The sequence below is a fragment of the Peromyscus leucopus genome, chromosome 7, assembly GCF_004664715.2.
Source record: "Peromyscus leucopus breed LL Stock chromosome 7, UCI_PerLeu_2.1, whole genome shotgun sequence".
NCBI classification, from domain to species: Eukaryota; Metazoa; Chordata; class Mammalia; order Rodentia; family Cricetidae; genus Peromyscus; species Peromyscus leucopus.
The window spans coordinates 80,857,374-80,882,098 of NC_051069.1; the positions used below are offsets into that span (position 1 = coordinate 80,857,374).

At 38.7% G+C, this 24,725-nt stretch overlaps 1 protein-coding gene across 5 annotated transcripts in view; it reads left to right on the top strand.

Moving 5' to 3' along the window:
- Positions 1-13,731, top strand: part of LOC114690999 (phospholipid scramblase 1-like) — a 41,796-nt gene extending 28,065 nt beyond the window's left edge. For 3 of the 5 annotated variants that reach the window (XM_037207840.1, XM_037207839.1, XM_037207838.1), the window contains 6 exons: positions 4,420-4,643; positions 5,003-5,045; positions 7,605-7,825; positions 9,196-9,357; positions 10,863-11,024; positions 13,553-13,731. In XM_037207840.1, coding sequence (XP_037063735.1) covers positions 4,590-4,643; positions 5,003-5,045; positions 7,605-7,825; positions 9,196-9,357; positions 10,863-11,024; positions 13,553-13,591 — 681 coding nt within the window. In that variant the 5' untranslated portion in view covers positions 4,420-4,589 and the 3' untranslated portion in view covers positions 13,592-13,731. Of the gene's footprint in view, positions 1-4,419; positions 4,644-5,002; positions 5,046-7,604; positions 7,826-9,195; positions 9,358-10,862; positions 11,025-13,552 lie in introns of those variants that run through there. The other 2 variants (XM_037207842.1, XM_037207841.1) reach the window with 2 other exon arrangements.
- Positions 13,732-24,725: the final 10,994 nt, after the last annotated feature.

The window sequence follows — 24,725 nt, forward strand, 5'->3', positions numbered from 1 at the left end:
ATGTGATGAACCTGACTAGGCTTTTATGCTTTGGTATGTTTTATGGGAAAAAATAGAGAATTTTAGAGCTTTAGTCTGGAAAAGCCCTTGGGAGTTCCAAGCTGGAACTTAGAAGACAATCTTAGGTCACTACAGATGGTAGAGGCCTGGATTAGGAAGTTTCAGAGGAAATATTGAGAATCCCTCAAAGACTATGAGAGCTGCTGATCATGTGATAATTTGAAATAAGAATCTGTAGTTTCTGGTAAGTTAGTATCTAACTGACTATGATTAAAAAGTGACCAGAATAACTGAAGTGAAATCTTTGCTTTACTGGGACAATTGATGCTGATTATCTGGTACTAAAAAATTCAACTGTGATTAATAAGAGACCAACATCAATAAGGTGAAATCTTTCAGGAAGTATTTTTTCAAGGTCAGTGCACAGAATCTGCAGTTCATGGAGGGGCCCAAGGATGCATCCCAAGCTGGAAGTTGAATCTGATAATGTGTAAGAGTCTCCCACATGGTCTGGTTTTGAAAGGCACGAAGGGATCATTAAGAAAAGCTGAGGCTTGGCACTGTTGGAGGCTAAGAAGTCATTGGTAGAGATGCATTCTCAGCTGCAGGGGAGGCACTAGCATATTGGAGACTGTAGACCATGTGCCGAAACCAGAGGCAGGTGTGGAGTGGTATGAACTGAAGCCGACAAGACAAACTGTGCACTGCAGATTGAGAGTAAGAGTGGCAGGCCTACCCAAGCCCTTCAGAGCCCATGAGATCTTGAATGAGTCCCAGAGGACTGTGCTTTGTATTGTGATATTAACATGAGATCCTGAAGGCAAACAAGAAAAGAAACATGGTTGATCAGTGATGCATTTGTGTGTCAAGTTTACAAGGGGTCAACTGTGCTAGAAAGTTTGTGTCAACTTGACACAATAGAGTTACCTGTGGAGAAAAACCTCTATCAAGGAACTGCTTCCATCAAATTGGCCTGTGGGAATGTTCAAGGGGACATTTACAAATTGCTAGTTGATGCAGGAGTTTTCAGCTACTCTGAATGGTGTCATCCATTGCAAGTAGGCCTGGGCTATATAAGAAATGTATCTGAGCCAGCCAGAAAAACAAACAAACAAAAACAAAAACAAAATAAAATTTTCAAAAAAAAAGTCAGTAAGCAGCTTTCTTCCTTGCTTTCTGCTTGAATTTTTGCTCTGTCTTCCATCAATGATGGGCTGGCATCAGGACACTTAAGGCAAATAGACTCTTTCTTCCCCAAGTTGCTTTTGATCATGTTGTTTATCACAGCAACAGAAAGCCAACTAGAACAGCAATAAAGCAGCTACCCAAGTAAAACGGGAAAAGCACTCATCCTTCCCTACAAGTGTGTAAAGTCCTTCAGCGATTCTTATCTGCTTGATATGTGATAACCTAAGTACTATGGCATCCAATGAAAATGCTCCAACACTATGATATATAATAAGTGCATCATAAGTTACAAGCTAAGAGGTTAAGAGAGAAAAGAAAGCATACGCACACATACCCCTAACAAAACAAGGAAGAAGTAACTATAGCGTTACAGCATTCCATCATGTGGTCAGTACTGGTATATGTATCTTCCTCAGCTCTGTATTCTCATTTCCTCTGAGAAGCAACCTAAAGGTCAATTAGCACCAGAACTTATATCATTTTTGTTAAAATTTCCATTCATTGACATAGAGCCATTGTACATAGTGACAAGTTTCATAATTACCATTTCTTCCATGTATAACATATACTTTAATCATGTGCAGCCTCATGCATTTTTATTCTAAATATATATGTATAATTGTTATAATTATGTAAAATATAGGAAAGTGGTGTGTGTGTGTGTGTGTGTGTGTGTGTGTGTGTGTGTGTGTGTGTGTGGTGAGAACTGAAAATTTATCCTATAGTTGTTTTGCCAGAAGTTATTTTTCCTCATTAACCTGTAGCTTAAGGTTTAAGGTTTAAAAAGTAGGAAGCAAACAAGCAAGCATGAACAAGTGAACACTGTTTAGAATCCATTCAGTTTTCTTCTGGGGAATTCTATGCAAAAGGGAATGGGCTCTGAGAATAGGACAGGTAAACATTATAAGAACTTGAGGCAGGTATTTCATTGACAGATCTGGATGTGCAGCCATGTCAGACCTCAAATTGGCTGCTCCAGTTGAATTCCAGACACAATCACAGTGGAGTTCCATTCTTGCTCTCCTGCTAGACCATCCATTCCAGGAGCCCAATACTAATGCCGAGAACTGAGTCAACAGCTTCCTTTACATGTGTGGATTGTGAAGGCTGTAGTTTTTGGCTTGACTGCCAATTGGGGTTTAGGTTCATGGTGCTCCTTCTTGAGTTTCTGTCCATTAGATCTACTCTACAAAGGTTCCTTAAAAGAGGTTTCACCATCATGGGCTGGCCAACAGCTTACAATAAATGGCAGGCAGATGATGATCAAGTCCCAAGTCTAGACTAGATGGAAAATGTAACCATACAGTTCTAGATCTCATGTGGGGTCTTCTCCAGAACTCTCTCAAACTGTGCTTTAGAACAGTGTTTCTCTCTGTTGCTTTGTTCTCTTTTCCTCTCCTCTCTATAGTATCAAATTATTGACTTGTCCAAGCTCATGTATATCTGTTATGTTTTTTCAAGGCTATCATTTCAATTTATTTTTGCACAATGGGAATTTGAATGCTCAGCACTGATATATAAATGGTGTCATGAAATCACCCTTCTCTCCAGAGTCCCTCCTTGCCTGCCAAGCAAACTTAGAAAAGAGTGAAAACTCTTACTTTACTGTAGGTAAACTGTGTCCTGTTGTGTTACTGGAGAGCTGTCTATTCTTTGGATATCTCCCTGGGGAAGCCTGCCAAGTTCACATCCCAAATCAGGGGTTTCTCTTGTTCTTCCCCTCCCTTCTCCACTGTTTCTCCATCCAGCATCTCACAAAGCTTCTCCCTTCCTGGCATTTCCACTTCCATCTAAGCTACAGCTATCTAAAATAGCTTCCTGGTGTCTGAAAACTTCATTTTGGAAACATTTTCTTTCTCCTGGAAGTTAATTGTAGGCTGCTTAAGTGCAAATTATCTTCTTGATAATTGTTTCTCCTCACTATGCAACAAATACAACCACATCATCGATCATCTGTAAATGTTCATTTATTTAGAAGGAATTGACTATAAAAGCTATGTTTATGAAGCGCTTATATATTTTCTTTTAGCTAAGCCCTACTTTGAATGCCACATGGATTTCCTCATCTGTGTTGACTTAAATGCACTGCCTATTCTGAGTATTAGGCTCCCTGCAGCCATCAGTGCCATTACATTATGGAGCCTAAAAACTGCTCTTCTATGAACTATAAAAATAAGCCTGCGAAACTTAATTGCAGTCATATATATTACTGCATATTGAACTTTAATATTTGGAATAGAGAAGTCTTTATTTCAAGTGAGGCACTCTGGGCATTTGGGACAGTGGTGGCATTCCTGGCTTCTACTCACCACAATTCAGTGCCGCCCTTCTCATAAGTTGTAGAAAATAGACAAATGACTCCAGACCTTGACAAATATTTCCACAGTGGAAAACCTTCCCCTGTTCTATACATATAAGAAAAGTCATTGTTAGATTTCCACGCTATTTTTCCCCCCCGCAGGATGCTTTGGTCCTAGAAATAGTACCTTACATCTTTTGCTTTGGTTTTCTCATTAGCACCCTTTTCCAAGAACTCATGCCAAAATCCTCATATAAATAACTCCAGTCATTCGTGATTTCATCTCACATATTTTACATTCAAGGTTGAGTGGTAAGAGTGTTGTGTGAACTTTTTCCAGGGAGGCATGAACAGATGTCTTCTCACTCAAGATAGGGTTCCATTAATATACCAAAGTCCAATTTGAGGATCTCCACAGGAGTGTGGGTGAAAGGTTACATATAGGAGCATGGATGTCTCTTAGGCAATGGCAGCATGGTTGATTGATAACTCACAAATGGTGTATCCCTACAGCTCTCAGCATAACTTGCAGACAGATCAAATGGCAAGAAGGTCTCCTCTCCACAGAAGCTTTGATAACTGAGCCTATACTCTAGGGGAGGGGCCTTTGACTGTTGTACACTTCAGCTTTCTCTGATCAGTGAGATTCGTTTACTTCCTGAAGCTTATGATTTCTCCTTTTTCCTCCAGATGGGAATGTTTCAATTTGGGGGAAATAGCTACGGAGCTGAAGGAAAAGCTGTCTGCCGACTCTATTCACAGCCAGCATCCTCAAAAATAGCAGAAGATATGAAATCCCATATATTTTGTTGAAATAGCTTTAAAAAATACCAACCACACTTTAAAGTTCATAGATACTAGAGTCGGAAATACCAACTTATACGTAGTTAGGGTAATTCCAAAAGGACTGGTTATTCCATTTTTCTGTGCAGTAACAACCTATTTGGCTCGCTCCTGTTTCGGGAACTTCTGGACATCCTGGTGACTCAGGACCTCAGGCTGGCTGCCCAGTCCCACCACCCATCTATGCAGATGAAGGTCCAGCTTTATTATCCAAAGTCAGCCAGAATCTCACCAGCCAGGTGGACCTGCTGTGACCCCCATGGATTCCTACACCTCCTCTGAGTTACCACCTGGATTGGAATATTTAATTCAGGTAAGTTCAAATGAATAAAATGTTCATAAACAAGACCATACTTCCAGTTTTACTTATGAATAGGCAATTACTGTGGTTCATAAAAGTTAGAGACAGTAAACGTGTTTTTTGACAAAGGGTGCTACTCGATGCCATAGTCTGGTCTGGGACTCACTGTTTTGAATTCCCCATGTTAATAGTAAATTAATTCAATAGATATATTTTAATGAAAGAGTTGTTAATATGGTTTTATTAAACAAACAATTATGACAATTTGATACTGATAAAAGTTGGCAGCTGATTATAAGTAATAAAAACATGAACCCAAGTTTGGTTGACTAAAACATCTGAAATTCTTAATTTTCTTTTCACCATAACAGGTAGATCACATTATGATTCATCAGCAGTTTGAGGTTGTGGAAGGTGTGTATTTTGTTCTATTCATCATATTTCTAGACAGATAATGAAAGTAAAGGCATATTGAGCACCACAAATTCAGCATTCTGAATGACACAGGATAGCAAACTTTATTGCTTCCAATGTCTTTCCTCCTAGTCTTCAAACAAATCACTGTATCTAGAAATTTTCATTTCTATAGATTAGGGATCTCTTGGAAAATATTATGATGGTCAGCTGTCCTCATGATACAGATACTAATTTGACAAAGAACACCCAAAGTTACCCTTCTCCCGTATCTATAAATCACCCCACTTTTACCATTTTACCACCCTACTTGATTTCTTAGCTGCTGTCTGCCAAGTTGTGACCAGTGTGAGGCTTGCACAGAACCTCGTCAATGGTTCACATCACCCAGTGAATGCTCTTTTGGAATTAGGATGGAGGTGCTCTGTAAAATTGCTATTAGTGCCCTGCTGGAACATGGAATCCAGGTTTTATAGAGCTCCTTAGCACTTCCTAGCTCAGCACAGAGCCCTGTTGTGTTGACGATGCTGTGCAGAGCATGTGCCAGGTGCCTACAGATGTCTTCATAGGTCCAGTGTCTCCAGTTGCAAAAAAGAACTGAGGAGGCTACTAGAAAATCATGATGGCTGCCAAGAGGAAGGAGACCATAGGAAGATGTAAGAACTACTGTGTCTCCTTCTATCTACCAGAGCATGATAAAAAACTTAACTGAAATCTAGAGTACATCTTTTAAATTCATAATCACCCGTCTACAAAGTTCCTTTTCATTGGAAAAAATGAGAACATGCATTGTGAGACACATTTCTGGACTTTATTAAAATACATAGGTTGTCTTATTTTATTTAAATTGCCTTTAATGTACATTATTAAATATTAAAATATTTTGGGCTTAAGTTTTTCTAAAACAAGTTTTTCTCAGGAAATAAACACTATCTCTTTATAGTATCTTGTATATTAAATGTTTACAAATATTCAATTCCACAGTATGTATTACTGAGAATTTTAAGCCCCAAAATCAGATTTTGCATTTTATATAGCCTTTCATTTCTAAATTTTAGATATGTAAGATTCAGATTATTTATTCAGCAAATACACTCACTGTGTAATATTAATCTACATTCACTAGTTCTTCAGTCCTTGATTAAAAAAAACACGTCTATGAATTTTGCTTATTTTCTCACATGGAATTATTTTTAATATTATAAATAATATAAAAAGATGATGATTTCTGGACTCATTTTTCAGCATCTTTGTTTATAACCAGCATTTGTACTTTCATCTTATTGAAAAGTAAATATATGCTACAGATATAACTATAGTTTTTTTTTTCCTTTGGCACTATTAGGACTCAAACCTAGGGACTTGTGCATATTAAGCAATTATGCTACCACTGAACTACACCTGTAGCCCTGCTATAGATTCATTTTGTTGGTTTTAATTTTTCAAGCAACTGGGAGTAACTAGAAGCAGGGTAAGCCTATTGGTCTTACTTTATAGAAAAACAAGTATAGGCCAAGTTGCATAATTGAACTGCTATTTGAATAATAGATGCTCTCTCAGTAAAAAATTTAAGTTTCGAAGTAGTTTTCAAAATCTTTGCAAAAATATTTGTGGCAAGTGTTGGTATCATGCCATTTTTTAAGAGACTGAATCTAAGGCCTCTTCAAGTCTCATCAAAGACTCAAAAATGAGTCCATTTAGTGCTAGGATTCCTGAAGGACATTTTTTCTATGGGCAAATTTGACTATTAATTACTCTTTCTGTCTCTAAATGAGAGAATATTCCCATAGCTAGCATAGCATCATCCCATGATATTTGAGAATCTGCATTTGACACCTCTTTGCTTTTAGCATTAAAGAGAACACCAGTAAGGCATAGTTCATTTGGGATGCCTTCGGCATTGTGATATCATGACACAGCACTGTGATATGACAGCTGAAATCTGAGCTGAGTTGCCATGCACCTTTCTTACACTTATCCCTTGTCCAGAACCTACCTACAGGGTCCTCAACGGGACCCTGGGCTCAGTGCAATGCTATTATTCACCTTCCATTTTCAGTCTCTCTCATTTTTCATGTGTGCATGGAGAGTAAGTCTCCCCATCGCTTAATCACAATGCAAAAAATACGATTTAGAAAACCCAACTGATTTACCATATTATTTCACATAATTTAAAAAACATCAGCCACTCTTTAGCTTCTCCATAATACATGGAAACTATGCTAGAGAAGTGGACATTCATCCATCTATCTGTCACCACTGTGCCTGTCCTGTGCAGCAGTCTCCATGAATTAGACCATAGAGGTATCAAAAATGACTGTTTTGTTTTCCATGTCCTCCAGTGGTACTCAGTTTCTTCTTATGTACTAGCCTCTCTTCCTTCTCTTTTGTCTTTCCTTCTCTCAGACTGGATTATCTATATATACCTCCCTTTTTTCTCTCCTTGTGTTATCTAGAATATCATCTAGACCCAGACTATCTAGACATTACATGATCTGAAGATACGTTGAGGATTTTAATGTACTGTTGGTTATGATTCCCTGTTTTTTTTTCCTTTAGCCATTTTAGGTTTTGAAACTGTTAACAAATACAAAATCAAGGACAAGCTTGGTCAGAAAGTTTACTACGCAGTCGAAGAGTCCAATTGCTGTGCACGCAATTGCTGTGGGGACTGCAGGTCTTTCTCTATGAGGATTCTTGATAACTCAGGTCATGAAGTTATACTTTTGAAGCGACCACTAAGATGTAGTTCTTGTTTCTGTCCCTGCTGCCTCCAGAAGGTCTGTGAATATTTACCAACACAGTTTGCAAGAATTTTTTTGTCATGTTATTGGTATTTTAAAAAATGATCCATGATCATTATTTTGGCCTTCCTTCAACTATAGGAAGGAAGATAAATGTCTAAGCCTGTGCCCTTGGCTAATCTTCCCTTAGTGGCTGAGTTACAGCTCAAGCAATAGTTTGTGATGTTCAAGGGAAGACATTTTGGCCAAATCTCTTGTCAGAAATGATCATGACAGGCATGGACCAAACTAATGGAGCTGCATGTCTAAGGATGTCCTGGAATATTTTTCTAGAAATAGAGTGTTTTCACAGAAGAGTTGGGAGAAGGGTAGATGTATTCATCTTGTGATTATCTGATGATTTGAACACTCCACTGAAGGACAAACAGAAAAAAATTATCTCCTGTCTTTTTCACTTCTTCTCTTTTAATATACACAGCAAGTAGTGTTCTCTGTAGTAAACATTCCCCAGATGGAGATGTCCTCAGCTAAAGTTCAGTTGTCTGTTTCATATTGCCTGATGTGTCTGATCATTGCAAATGTGCCTTTCAGAGCAGATATCATGGCATAGAGACTTCATAGGGAAAGGAGCCTTTGCCTGGATTTCATTAGCCCAGAACCATGTCTGCCTGCATCCCCTAGTGATTCTGTAAATAATATCTCTAACTTGTGCTCAAACAGAGACAACAAGCAAAAAAAGTTATTTGAAGTTCAATACTATACATACTGTATTTCGAGAAACAAGTTTTATTTATAAAGAATTACTTTGTTTTCCATTTAGACTAGGTATAATTTCACATGCATAGCAGTATCTGGGGAAAATGTGTTTGATGAGGACAGTGCTAAAATTGAGAACCAGTATATCATGGTAATGAGGTTTGATCATCAGAAATGATCATTTACAGAGAAGCACAGTAATGCATCATGATGGTCTCCTAGTAAAGAAATAGCAGGGCCATGAGTCTAGTGCTCAGCCTACTTTCCTTATACAATATCAGGACTCATAGTTGAAAATTCACCAGTGGTCAGAGTTCTGTCCATATAGATAAGCTACTGTTAATAAACAAGTTTAAGAAAAAGAATTTGATAATAATTTTGACAGTTTTAATAAATGGAGATATGAATGAAGCATGCCACCTGTCAAGCCTTCAATTCATCCCTTTTCTGTATTAGCTGAGGAATCTGATGCAAGTTAATTCATCTTTCTTTAGTGCAGTTGCCTCCTCCATGAATTAAGAAAAGGAATAACATTGATCTAATTAAGGGATGTTGTAGATAGGAGTACTGTGTGTCATTCTTAGTAAATGAAGCAACAAATAGACAATATGATGATAAACATATTTACTAATGTTCTTTTTCATTTGTAGATGGAAGTCCAAGCTCCTCCTGGTGTGACAATAGGTTACGTTGTTCAGAACTGGCACCCATGTGTTCCAAAGTTTACAGTTCAAAATGAGAAGAAGCAGGATGTTCTCAAAATTGTCGGTCCATGTATCGTATGCAGCCTTGGAGGAAACATTGATTTTAAGGTAACAAATATGATCATAGTTATTGGATTTCCTTTCCTTATAAATAGAACATATTTTGCAATGAGCTACAGTTGTATTAAAGGGAGCTCTTTGTACAAATATTTCAAAAGAGAAATACCATGGTCAGAGAAATATTTTCTGGTCCAATGAAAGATCCGTGCTGATGCTGTTAAAAAAGAAAAAGGTACAGCCATCTTAAAAATATGCACAATTTCTGTATTGGCTACTTTTCTCATTGCTATGACTAATACCTGACAATTTTAAGAAACAATCTGAAGGAAGAAGAGTTTGTCTGGACTCATAGTTTAAGGATACAACAATCCTCAGGCACTGCACGTATGTGCTGCATAGACTTACATGCAAGCAAAACACCCACATACATAAAAGAAAAAGAGGTGAATCTTTTTCAGAAGAAAAAGTAGTGCAGGTATGGTGCCTACTGTCCAATCATGCTTCACTGGGATCTCCCTGTTGAATTAGTACATTGAAAAACGTGTTTCTACGTTTACTCCCTGGAGGAATTTTTAAAGCTGAGGGAATTTTTGTCATTTTGACTCTCTGATTCTCTTCAAAAGTCAGAAAATCTGAAAAAAAATTAGGCCTACATTTCCACAGAAGGGGCCAAAATACTCTAAAGCTAATGAGGGCTACCACTTTTTTCTTTTTTTTCTTTTCTTTTCTTTTCTTTTCTTTTCTTTTCTTTTCTTTTCTTTTCTTTTCTTTTCTTTTCTTTTCTTTTCTTTTCTTTTCTTTTCTTTTCTTTTTCTCACTCTGTAGACCAGGCTGGCCTCCGAACTCACAGAGATCCACCTGGCTCTGCCTCCTGAGTGCTGGGATTAAAGGTGTGCGCCACCACCGCCCAGTGGGCTGCCACTTTCTAATAAGCCTTTAGAACCCTCTCTCCATGCCCATGAATGGCTGTCTCCATGTTCACTCTGTCCCATTGCTTACTGCTCTTGGTAACCATGCAGGTTTTCATTCCTCTCCTAGAATCTAGTTATCTGTACATGAAGCCTTGCCTTCAATGACCTAAAAATCTAATCACAGATATGGGCAGTTTTTAGAAAACACAGGTAATACAGAAACACTACAAGAGATCTTACGAAGCATGTGTGTATAAAGTTCTGAGGATGTGTGAGGGCATTTAATACATCCTATATAGACTTTATATACTGGTATGTGTAAAAGTAGTTCTATATGGGAAAGTATCTAGATATGTGTAAAGTTATTTCTATTTCCAGAAAGATTAGTGAAACTTAAGCTGACATTCAATTTACTTTCAGGAAACAAGTGAAAACACTGGGGAAACATTGTGAACTTTTCATATATAATGCCCAAAATTCTTATTTTATGTAGCAACTCTTCCAATGTTCAGTTACATGAGAGCATAATTTGAATGGAGTGTTTGTTTTCTCTTATTTAAACCCTGAAAGTAGTTTTATTATTAGTTTTCTAGAACTTTTTAAGTCTCTCCTTTTGTTCATTGACTTTTGTTTCCAATTCAGATCAAATCTCTTGATGAAAAAATTGTGATTGGTAGGATTTCCAAGCGCTGGTCTGGTTTTCTGAAGGAGTTACTGACAGATGTGGACAATTTTGGGATCCAGTTCCCGATAGACCTTGATGTAAAGATAAAGGCTGTGATGCTTGGAGCTTGCTTCCTCATAGTAAGTCTGTTCCTTGTGATTATTACTTCAGATGGAGTCCCCAGAACCATGTGGAGATAACATGGAAAACTGCTTACTTAAAGATTGCCTTCTTAGTTAGGGAGATAGGAAGTGGGTATGATAATATTTTATTGTATATATGTATGAGATTCTAAAAAAATAGGAAAGAGAAAACTAAACAAAGGAGAAATTCATTCTTAATTCCCAGGTTTTATAGAAGAAGTGATGTATAGTCCTAGTTCTGAGATGATCTCAGGTCTTTCTTACAGTTTGGATTCACATGGGACACATTTTCTGTCCAAAGATTCCATGCTGTCATTCAAGTCAAAGATACAAAGCTCTTATGTTGAGAGGTTCTGACTCAAAATAAAAAGTTAAATTGAGACTTCAAAGAACTAATACTTACATATAATAAAAGTTGTGGATACAAAGTTTTTTTTTTTCGGTTTTTCGAGACAGGGTTTCTCTGCGTAGCTTTGCACCTTTCCTGGAACTCACTTGGTAGTCCAGGCTGGCCTCGAACTCACAGAGATCTGCCTGGCTCTGCCTCCCGAGTGCTGGGATTAAAGGCGTGCACCACTACCGCCCGGCTGGATAAAAAGATTTTTATCTAAACATATCATTTGATTAACTCATCTAATAAAATGAAGTGTAATCATCCAACAATATACATTCAGGCAAATCTCTAGACCTAACTAGCATGTTACAGGAAATATTTGGGGTAAAGCAGTGACCCTGAGATTTTTTTCAGTTCCCATACTAAATTCCAAGCTCAGAACCAGAGGTTTGTTGAGTATTCAGAAAATTCTCCCATATCATCAAAGTTGAAGGTTACAGGGACAGATCATTTTTATCAAATTAGTCAAACCCTCAAGTGGCATTCAGGGAAATGTGAATACTTGCCATATAATGCTAAAATAAACTATTGTTTTTTATGTAACAATGGTATTGTGGTTATGAATAAGCTTAATGAAGTCAATATATCTCTGAAGGAACATACCATGGGATGCTGGTTAATTTTATGTCAACCTGACACAGGCTAGAGTCATCTTGGAAGAAGGAAACTCAACTGAGAAAATACTTCCTCCAGATTTGCCTCTGGTCAAAAATGGGTCTGTAGCCCATTTTTCTTGATTGATGATTGATGTGGGAGGGCCTAGAACACTGGGGACAGTGCCACCCCTGAGATGGTGGTATGGGTTCTATAAAAGGGCAGACTAAGCCATAATAAGCAAGGCAGTAAGCAGTATTCTTTCATGCATTAGCTCCTGCTAATGTGTCCCTGGTATATTTGAGTTCCTGTTCTGACTTTCCTGGCATTGATGGAATATGATATGAAACTCTAAGCTGAAATAATACCTTTTCCCCAAAAGTTGTTTTAGATCATGGTGTTTTATCACAGTAGTAGAAACCCTAAGACATGAGGTATTTCATATTTGCTTTTAGTTAATTTTTTTTCTTGAGACCCAGTAGCCCTCTGTATCATAGCAATCCTCTATCCTGAATCTCCAAAGTGCTAAAATTTCAGGTATGAGCTTCCACACCCAGGTGAGATTATTTTAATATTTGCTCTTCAATAATGAGAGTAAAGTCATAGAGATCTAGGAAATGAAATAATAATTTAGCCAAACATAGATGTTAGTAATTATAAAACCAGATTAGGAATCACTAGAATTTAACATGTTATTCTTTGCAAATTTGAGATGTGTGATAATTAATTCCTTAATTAAAGCTTCAATCTTGCAACAGTTCTACTTACTTCAATAGACAAATATTATGTGTATGCATTTATGGGGTTTCACATGGTATCTTGATAGAAGTATATGTTGTGAGGTGATCAAAGCAAACTAATTGACATGTCCATTACCTCAAGGATTATCTTTATTTTGCAATATGAACATTTAAAATCTACTCTTTAGCAGTTTTGGAATATGCAATGAAGTGATATGCCTCCAGTCACAGTGCTGTGTGGGGATCACTAGGATTTATTCTCCATTAATGAACATTTAGAAGCTTTGATACAACTCTTATTCCCCCAACCTAACATCCATCCTTAGGATACATTCTATATCTACTTTGTTTACAATTTGTACACAATTCTACTCTCTTTGTTTAGAATGATGAGTTGAACATTTTTATACTCCACATGTGAGAGTGTGCTATGTCTTATTTTCTTCTCTGGCTTATTTCATGTAACATACTATCTTCCAGGTTAATCCATTTTTTTATTTATGAAAAAGTTTCATTCTTATGAATGTCTAGTATCTCATTTGTAGTATACATATCCCATTTTCCTTTGTTATTCTTTTTTCTTCCTTTGGCTTGGTTTATACTTTGGTTATTCTTTGGTGTCTTGTTTGTCTTAGCTTTGAGAAAAGGTCTCATCATGTAGACCAGCATGGCTTCAAACTCAAAACTCCACTGCCTCCCACTCCTGAGTTCCCTCAATTTTCTTAATTTGAAATTTCTTAATTTGAAATTTCACTTTTACTGCTGAAAATTGACTTATTATTTTTCTTCTTGTCTAGGACTTCATGTTTTTTGAAAGCAAACCAAATCAGAAATGAACGCTATTATATTCATGAATTGATGAACGTGTCCTCAGAATATGTGAAGCTGGAACTTTGATTGAGAGTAAAAAGCAACATGGTGATTTCTTTCATTGAAATCACTCATCTCTCCTTGAATTAAACTAGGATGTACATAACTCCACTGTCATGTGATTGGTCTTTCAAGTTATCATAGTTTATTTCCTAGCTCACTAGCTTATATATGCCTTTATATATTGTAGTGGATATTAACTTTTTTTCTCTGGGAAAATAAATGTAAGAGTTAGAAACTTTCCTGTTCCTGCCATAAAAAACACCTCACAGAGGAATGTTCCCGTACCTGACTTTGTATCTTCCAAGCTCTATATGTTGATCCTTGAGTCTCAATTTACTTAATTGACAGTAGTGAAATTTTCAACTAGTAATGGTATCAAAGTTTTAAGGTCTATGTAAGGACTGTGAGAATCTAATGCATACCCTGAAATATGAACAAATTCCCAAACTTAAAATCATAGTAGATAATGAAAAAAAGGCTTCATTGTGAAGACCAGTGATTTCAAAATACAGAAAAATGGCTCAGACCAATCAAGGAAACTTTGGATATGGGAATTCTGTTCTGTGCCTTCAAATTTGCATCACATTTACTCTGAATACTGGGAAGACACTGATATTCCTTTTGAGGGAGTGGAGGAGAGAGTGCTTCCTGTGCAGCTGCATTGACTTCCATTCTTTACCCCCAGCATCTAAAAATGTGAAGGCCTTGAAGTGGGGGAGGGTAAAATCTGTGCTGGGGGTGTCTTTCTGTATGCTGTGAATATGTTGCAATGATTGATTGATAAATAAAATGCTGATTGGCCAGTAGCCAGGCAGGAAGTATAGTATAGGCAGGATAAGCAGAGCGGAAAATTCTGGCAAGTGGAAAGCTGAGTCAGGAGATGCTGCCAGCCGCCGCCACCGCTGCCATGAGAAGCAAGATGTAAGGATACTGGCAAGCCATGAGCCATGTGGCAAGATATAGATTTATAGAAATGGGTTAATTTAAGATATAAGAACTAGATAGCAAGAAGCCTGACACAGCCATACAGTTTATAAGTAATATAAGTCTCTGTGTGTTTGCTTGGGTCTGACTGGCCACCAGGTGGGACACAGGAAAACCTTCAGCTACAAATCTGGCACAGGCTGATGGTCACTAGACAACACTGGGCTTGAACAAGAAAAGATGAAGGTGGGGCTAGAATTATCTTTAGGCAACCAGCCACAGAGTTCTGACCGACACCCTCTGCCATACAGTTAAGATCATCTGCAGCCCACTGCCCATGTTTGTATAGCAAAACATACGCCAGTAACAGCTCATAAACTTGCCTACCTTGGAGGTCTACAGCTTGCCTTCTAATAGCACTGTGTCCTGCTTGTGTTGTGTTAACATGGTGAAGTTATTCTACCTCAAGAATCATCAAAATCAGTGTATTCAAGATGTGGGCAGGTATACATGCAGAAAATATTAGGATAGTTGTAGCTGGAAGTTTTCCTGTGTCCTGCCTGGCCCACGGCTGGGACAAATCTCTCAGCCTTTTATAATATAATCACTCAGAAGCTTATATTAACTATAACTGCTTGGCCATTAGCCATTATCTCAGGCTTTTTATTGACTAGCTCTTACACTTAATTTAACCCATAATTTTTGTTTGTTTGTTTGTTTGTTTTTTGTTTTTTTTGTTTTTTTTTTTCGAGACAGGTTTTCTCTGTCTAGTTTTGGTGCCTTTCTGGAACTTTCTCTGTAGACCAGGCTGGCCATGAACTCACAGAGATCTGCCTGGTTTTGCCTCTCAAGTGCTGGGATTAAAGGCGTGTGCCACTGCCGCCCAGCTTAACCCATAATTCTTATCTATGTTTATCCACGTGGCTTAGTACCTTTCCTCAGTTCTTCCTTGTCATCTTGCTTCCTCTGTGTCTTGCTGGTGACTCCTGACTCAACCTTCCTCTTCCCAGAATTCTTCTTGTCTGCTTATCCTGCCTGGCTACTGGCAATTTCAGCATTTTCTTTATCAACACAAGTTCACAGCATACAGAATGACATTCCACAGCAGATAGTATTCAAGGTCTGTCTTCATTACTGCTCTATTGCTGTGATGAGACTCCATGACCAAGGCAACTTATAAAAGAAAACACTTAATCCAGGGCTTGTTTACAGTTTCAGGGGGTGAACCCATGACAGTCTTGGAGGGGAGCATGGTGACAGGCGGGCATGGTGCTGGAGCAGTACCTGAGAGCTTACACCTGATCCACAAGCAGGAGACAAAGAGTGTGACACTGGGTCTTGCTTGGGCTTTTGAAACCTCTGTGCCCACTCCTGGTGACAAACTTCCTCCAACAAGGTCACACTTTCTCCAACAAGGCCATACCTCCTAATCTGACCTAAACAGTCAACCAACTAAGAAACAAACATTCAAATATATGAGCCTGTGAAGGCCATTCTCCTTCAAACCACCACAAGGTCCTAGTGAAAACATTCACATACACATCAGTGAATAGTCAGGATCTACACTGTGCAGGGGAGACTTTGAAACTGAGGTAAGTTGCTGTGCAAAGGAAGTCGGAAGGCAGAAATTCTGTCAGGAGTTGACACTGTAGTTTGAAGCTAGCTTACCATGGCAAACAAGGATGGAGAGGGTTAAAATAGATGCTTCACCTTACTGGCGTCACTATGCAGGTCAGGCTGTATACAGAGAGCAATCCAGGATTTTGTGAAGACTTGAGCAGTTTATGCTGGCCAAGTGCCTTCTACTTCAAAAACAGAAGCCAAGACATTTACAAAGAAGTTTCATGTTCTCTGAAAAAAACTGGGTTGACCCTATGGATCTTCTTTTGTTTTTCAGCATGGTTTCATATCGTCTGATCTCCCTATGTAGTCAAAGATGACCTTAAACTTCCAATCCATCCACTCCTTCCTCCTAACTTCCATGATACTAGGCATGTGCTACCACACTCAGCTTTATTCAGTGTTGAAAATGATTTGAGGGCTGTTTACAAGTGGGCAAACACTGTACCAATTGAACTAAATTTTCAGGCCTCCTTCTAGTCACTTGATAAGACTATGGGAGTTCCTTCTGAAGAACTGCATAGCCCCTCACAACAATCTCATAGGCCTTTCACCATCCTACTGTACAAGAAGCATCCAATTCACGGCCCACTTCTCAGCAAAGTGTCTACTGGCATGAAGCCGCCTTATGTATTGTGCCCATGAATGCCTAAGCATTACCTTGACTCTGTTTTATCCATGGACTGGACTCCCTTTCTGGGGGTTTCTTTATCAGAAAGCACTTTACTAATGTTCCCTAGAACCTCGCCTTAATCCTCAGCACTTTAGTTGGTTTGATAGGAACCCTGTGTCCATCTTGGCTGAGAATGTCTCTGTGACATGTTCAATAGCTGAGTGATTTGTAGTTTCCTTACTACTTGAACCTGGACTTACAGCACATGCGCTGAAATAATTTATCTTTCAAATTTGCAAGGCAAACTGATGCATACTGCAAATATAAGTTCTCAAAATATCCAGGCCCCTTTACATGAGGATATGAAATTACTGTTTGCTTAAGTTAAATGCCAATGAAAACAGGAGAGTAGCTTTTAAAGGCATATATAGATTATTTGAAATAAATATTTGTCAATATATTATTTTGATGTAGGATCAAAGGCCAAGTGTGGGTCATCTTCTCTGTCTTTTCCGTCTTACATAAATGCATTTTCTCTGCTTCAGGGCTGGGAGGGGTGAATACACACATGCTGGGGTGTCCATCTGGAGGGCAATCTTCTCCTTCCCTATTGAATTGGAAGGATCAATTTGAGGTTGTCAGGCTTACAGAACAAAACACTTTTCCTTGATGAACTATGACATGCACCCAAGGTACACATTTTATGAATGTATTCTAGAATCTTAGCTCCCTGATTTTGTGATCTCCATTTAATGATTTCAGATGAGACACATAAATCGTAGCATCAGGGCCAGGCAGAATTTACTACAGAGTGATACAGGCACTCTCAAGGACAAGGGATGCAACAGACAAAGGGACTTTTGTGAATTATGTGAGAGTGAAAAATGACCAGAGAGAGCATGGGCCCAACCTATATTTTAGGCAAGCTTTATGCTATTTCTAAAATTTCTAGAATGCATAATTTTCATGAGGATGGTTTTCTAAGCGATTTAAAGGCCTATTTTTTGATTAAAAACAGGCAGACTGGACTCAAACTATGCAGTCAGGGATGCCCTTCAGCTCCGGACCCTTTCTTCTCTACCTCCTGAATGCTCACTGCATGGAATAAGAACATGATGCCTGGAAAGAGAAACCAATGGCTGTCTATAATGGAAGTGTATTTGCTGGTGACTATGAGCAGTTGTAACTTTCCTCAATTAGAAGACCATATTTTCTGTTCACCCAGAGTTTCAGCCATATGTGGATTTCATAAACAGAGAAAAGGGAGTCTCAGTTGCCATACGTTACTAGCTCACAACAACAGAAAAATGACTCTTCCCAAAGGATTTGCATGAGCTGAGCTCACTGGCTCAAGCTCCATTCATGATGACAGATAGACCTGAATTCTCAAGCAATTCCTGCCAAATCCTGTTTGATTTCTCATTTATCTCTGTGTGTATATATACATGTGTCCATATCCATATACATAATCTGACACATATGCAAAGTTATTAATATTCATTATGTAGTTTAAACATAAGACTTATCCAAGTATTATGTAACATACATCTATGTAACACTTATACAAATGACACCTGAAATTCTTTTAAAAATAATTTACTTAACAAATATTGGATTTGTTAGTTTTCCAAAAACTTTGAATTAACCCATATGGGACCTATGCATGATAAATGATCATTATGGGCAGAAAATCTTCTTGGTAATCTACCTCCATTCCTGATCTCTATCCTACTTTCCCTGAAAATGCTTTGAGTTTTTTTCGGGGGGGGGGGGCGATGACACTGCAAATAAAGTTATCTTCTGCTGGGTGTGTGGTGGTGGTGCATGCCTTTAATTTCAACACTTGGGAGGCAGAGACAGTTGGATCTCTGTGAATTCGAGGCCAACCTGGGCTACAGAGTGAGTTCCAGGAAAGGCACAAAGCTACACAGAGAAACCTTGTCTTGAAAAAAAAGTTATCTGCTGCCAAAGCTGATGACCTGATTTCAATCCTAAGGACATACATAGTGGAAGAAGAGAACTTTGAACATTATCTGAGTTTCACATTGCACTGGGACACAAGAGTGCACACACATAGGTAACTAAATAGATAATACATTTTTTCATATTTTTTATTAGCACTGGAGGTATTACTTAGTTGGTAAAGTACTTGCTTTCTCAGAATGAGGGCCTGAGTTCAGATCCCAACAACCACATAAATAGCCACAGATTCTTCCTCACACTTATAACTCTGAGGGAGTAGAAATCGGCAGGGCATTTGAAGACAGCCCAATTTTGGAGTTCATTGGCAAACTAGCCTGGATGAATTGGTGATCTTCAATTTCAAGTAGAGCTCACATTCTGAAAAAAATAATAGTGATTGAGGAAAGACACCTATGCTCACTGCTGGTCCCCACATGCGTACTCACACATATGTGCACTCACATCCACATGCACACATATATATGCATACCACAATAACAAGTACATATGTCACACATAATAACACACACACACACACACACACACACACACACACACCCCAATGAACAGAAACCTTTCTCTTGCTTCCATGTGTTGATATATGTGCATATAGAAACATGTTCTCATTTTAGTGATTTTCTTTTTTTTAATTTTACTTATTTATTTTTGTTTATTTTACATACCAACCACAGTTTCCCCTCCCTCTTCTCCTCCTGCTCTCTCCCCCCATCTCCTTCCTACCCTTCTCGCATCTACTCCTTAAATAGGATAAGGCCTCCCATGGGAGTCAACAAAGCATGACATATTAAGTTGAGGCAGGACCAAGCTCCTCCCTGCTGCAACAAGGCAAAGTTTGGCATCCCACCATAGGGAACAGGTTCTAAAAAGTCAGCTCATGAGCTAGGCATAGATCTTGGTCCCACTGCTAGGGGCCCCCAAAACAGACCAAGCTACAAAACTGTCACCCACACGCAGAAGGCCTAGGTCAGTCCCGTGCAGGCTCCCTAGCAGTTGCTTTAGAGTCTATGAGCTTCCAGGAGCTTAGGCCAGCTGTCTCTGTGTGTTTCTCCATCATGGTCTTAACCCTCCTTGCTCATACAATCCCTCTTCCCTCTCTTCAACTGGATTAGGGGAGCTCGGCCCAGTGCTTGGCTGTGGATCTCTGCATCTGTTCCCATCAGTCACTGGAGGAAGATTCTATGATGACAATTAGTTTAGTCACCAATCTGACCACAGAAGGCCAGTTCAGACACCCTCTCCACCCCCGCCAGGAGTTTTAGCTGGTGTCATCCCTGTGGACCCTCAGGAGCTTCACGAGCACCAGGCCTCTCCCCAACCCCATACTGGCCCCCTCTATCAAGACATCTCCCTCTTTGCTCTCCCTCTAGATCCCTCCCCCAACTGGACTATCCCTATCCCTCATGTTCCCATTTCCCCTATTAGACCTCCCTCCAATTTACCCAGAAGATCTCCTCTATTTCCCCTTCTCAGGACAATCCATGCATCTCTCTTAGTCTTCCTTGTTACTAGTTTCTCTAGGGATCTGGATTGTAGCCTGGTTGTCCTTTGCTTTACATCTACTAAGCTGTAACTCAAATGTTAAATGGTCTTTTAATAAAAAATCCAGTACCAGATATTGGGATAAATGCTGAAAGATCAGAGAGACAAAGGAACAAGCCACCTCTTACCTCTAGGACCTCTCAGCCTGAAAAAAGCCTCAACAGATAGGTCTCTAGCTGAATGAGCTTTCTCAGCTGAAAAGGCTGAAAAAGCCTCTAGCTGAAATGGACACTTCTGCTGAAAAGCCTCAAGTTCCTGTCTCCTCATACCTTATAGACCTTTCTCTACCCAGCCATCACTTCTTGTGATTAAAGGCATGTATGCTTCCCAGGACTGGGATTAAAAGTATGTGCCACCAATGTCTTGCTCTGTTTTCTCTCCTAGACTGAGTCAATCTCATGTAGTCCAGGGTGGCTTTGAACTTAGTCCTTAGTGCTAGGGTTAAAAATGTGTGCCACAACTGCCTGGTCTCTATGTTTAATCTAATGGCTTGTTCTGTTCTCTGATCTTCATGCAAAGTTTATTAGGGTACACAATATCTCACTACACTAAGTGATTTTCTTCTTAACACACTATAATTAAAAAGTGTATAACCCATGGCATATTGAGTTTTCAATAGGAATCAATTGCACCATGGTAGCAAATAATTTAAGGCACAGGAAAGGTAATGAATACTAATGAGTTTTGTGCTGTGAATGATTTTTTTTTTTGCCTAAAGTTGTATAAGTTACATTGTAAAACAGTAGATGAAAGATTTATTGGATCCTCTTTAGACTGTAGAATTGGCAGGTAGGTGCATATCCATGAAAATGATGCTCCAGTTTTACCATACATGGTGTTCATGTAGTCAGCACTTGTCATTTTGGTTTTGAAAATTTGAAAATCTGGGTAAATCAAGAAAAGGAAGATTTAGAGCTATACTGAATATCGAAAGGCATTGCTCTGTCTTGTGACAGATATAGATGAAGTCACTGAAGCAATCACACCCTTAAGAAGAAGTATTGATTTTCATCACTCTTGTTATTTATTGTTCCTTGTGTTCCAGAATGGTAGATTAAGTAGACCTCACAGAGTCAACTTTTGGAAGAAAAAAACATGAATTCTGTCAATTGGTCTGTGTTCCCAAGCAAGTGATATCGCCTAACACCAAGCCAGGCAAATGAACTGTGCTTTGGAATGACAGTCCATGCAACACCACCCAGTTGATTAAACTCTGCTTTGAAATGGCTAGTTCACAAAACATCACCCAGTTGTCTTTGTCTGCAGCTCTGTCCTGTTGCTGTGCAGGTCACAAGCCCATCATTGTGTTTCTGGGTTAGGTGGGAATAGGTATTTGGAAAATTATAACAAACCAAGCTTGTAATTGAGGTTCTGGAGGAGCTGATTTAATGTCTTGAAGATTGTAGTGGTTTAAATGTAATTGGCCCTCATAAGCTCATAGCTAGTGGTAGTACTAGGAGGTGAGGCTTTGTTGCAATAGGAATGGCCTTGTTGGAGGAAGTGTGTCACTATGGGGGATTTCAGGTCTCATATATGCTCAAACTATGGCCAGTGTTTCTGACCATTTCTTTAATGCAGGTCAAGATGTAGGACTCTCAGCTTCTTCTTCTGAACCATGTCTGTCTGCACATCATCATGTCACATCATAATGATAATGGACTAAACTTTTGAAAATGTAAGCCACCCCCAATTAAATGTTTTTCTTTATAAAAGTGGCTGTGGTCATAGTGTCTTTTCACAGGAACAGAAAACCAAACTAAGACAGAAGCTGGTACCAGAAGTGGGGTATTGCTGTGATAGGTCTGACCATGCTTTTGTTGGAAGGAATGTGGACCTTGGGGGGGCAGATGTGGAGTAGAAAAGCAGTTGAATGCATTTATTGAGTGCTGCTCAATGGGCCATACAAGTAAAAGCATGGAAGATCATGGTGCTGATGAACTGTGGAGACCTGGATCATGAGGATTCAGAGGAGAAGAATCTTAGTGTATTGTTTAGAAATCTTTCTTTGATATTTTAGTGAAGAATGTGACCTCTATTTGCTCTTCTCCAAAAAGTCTGCCTGAGGCTAAAAGTGAAGAGTTTTGGATCAGTTGCATTGGCTAAGGAAATCTCAAGGCAGCCTTATATAGATTCTGTTGTATGGGTTACAAGTATTCAGTCTAATGAAGTTTTTAATGAAAAGGAGCAAACTGAGAAAGTAAAAATACAACATGTACAATTTGAGGAGAAAAGGAGCATAACGAAGTGGAGTGAAGCTAAGTCCTGTGTTCAAGGAGATAAACAGATTGAGAAATGGAATAAAGGGAGTTGTGACTTCAGGGCAAGATCCCACCCAGCTAACTTTTCAATATTTGAAAAGAAATTAAAGAAAAGCTTAGAGCCGGGTATGGTGGTATATGTCTTTGATGCCAGCACCCAGAAGGCTGAGATTGGTAGACTTCTGAGTGTGGGGCCAGTCTGGTCTACAGAGCAAGTTCCAGGACAGTGAAGCTTAGTCAGTGAAGGAAATTATGCTAAAAAGAAAGCTGGTCAAGATGTAATTGAATGAGGGGGCAGTGTTCCAGACGCAGCAAGCCCAGAACTTATCACCTTCAGTCATGAAGTTCTGGCTTTGGAGTCAAGGATAGAAGAAAGATGTTATGAAACTTTCTTCTATGACTAAGGAAAGCTGTTGAGGCCATGCATGTGTCAGGAGTGTCTCTGAATGGAGGCCTTAAAAAGCCATTGCATGAAGTTTTGCAGGTGAAGCTTGGATTGCCTTGGAGACCCCAAGATGCTGGAGATGCTAGAGCCATGGGATACGTACAAAGGAAAGCTGCTAACAGGGAGTAGAACCAGCTCAAGAGATAGGAGTGCGTTGCAGTCAACAAAGCTAAAGTAGTTGGTGATCTGAAGAGTGTTTTCACATCAGACGTGGAGATTCAGAGTTTGGAATTTGAAGTTTGCCTACCTGGTTTTAGGTATTGCTTTGGTCCTGTATATCCTTGATATATTCCTTTCCCTACATTTTGAAATGGTTATGTATATCTTGTGCCATTGTATGCCATAAGTATGCAATCTGCTTTTGATTTTGATTTTATAGGTCATTACATTTAAGAGATTACATGAATCTCAGAAGAGACTTCGAACTTTAAAACATTCTTGAGATTGTGATAGACTATGGGGACTTTTGAAGTTGGACTAAATGTGTTTTGCAATATGATATTGTTACAAGCTTATGTGGGCCAGGGAGTAAAATGTGGTAGTTTGAATGTAGTTGGCATCCATAAGCTCATAGAGAGTGACACTATTAGGAAGTATGGCTTTGTTGCAATAGGTATGGCCTTGTTGGAGAAAGTGTGTCACTGTGGGGGTAGGCTTTGAGGTCTCATATATGCTCAAGCCATGCCCATTTTTTTAGACCATTTCCTGTTGCCTACAAGTCAAGATGTAGGACTCTCAGGTCCTTCTCTAGCACCATGTCTGCATGTACACCACCATGTTGCAGTATGATAATAATGGACTAAACCTCTGAACATGTAAGCCACCCCAGTTAAATGTTGGGTGTTAGTGAAACCACAAGGAAAGGCAATTCTGTATATGACAGTACTTAGTTCCTGCAACCAGAAGCTATTTGGAAAGATGAACTTGGAAGCAATAATCATGTATTTTCAATTGAGACTTCCTTTCACTAAATTTTTTAAAGTTAGCTCACAATGCAATCTTTTTTAAAAGCTTAATTTAAAGGACTAAGACCTTTCCATTTCAAAAATTATACTAAGATAGTCTGGAATTGACATAAAGTAGACATACAGACCAGTGAAAAATTGGAATGTCCAAAAATATAGTTTACATTATTAACAGTTGATTTCCTAAAGAATTCAGGGGAAAAAAAAAAGTCAAGGGGAGAAAAAATGTCATCAACAATTTTTTTTGAAACAACTGGGCATTTACACATGGAGTCAAGTTGGTTGATTGCATCACACCATAGACAGACATTCTTTTAAAACGGATCAAATGCAAAGCCAAAGAACTGAAACTTTAATAGCAGTAGTAAGATGTAAGAATAATTTTTTTTCATAGTATACGTCTTTAATCCCAGCACTGTGGAGGCAAAGTTCCAGGACAGTCAGGGCTACATAGAGAGAAAAGGAAAGAAAAGAAAATGAAAGGGAAAAAAAAATAAGTGTTTTTTTTTTTTTTAAAAAAAAAAAGTTGGAAAGTTTGGAGGAGGATGTGGAGTCTCTATTTGGGAGGTGTATGGAGGGTTGGGATGAATATGCTCTAAATATACTGTATGCATGTATGAAATTCTCTAAGAAATTACAAAGCTTTACACATTAAAAATATACAGGAAAGTGGAGCTCACAGAACAGCTTAAAAAGTCAAACTGGGGGCTGGCTCAGCGGTTAAAGAGCACTGACTGCTCTTCCAGAGGT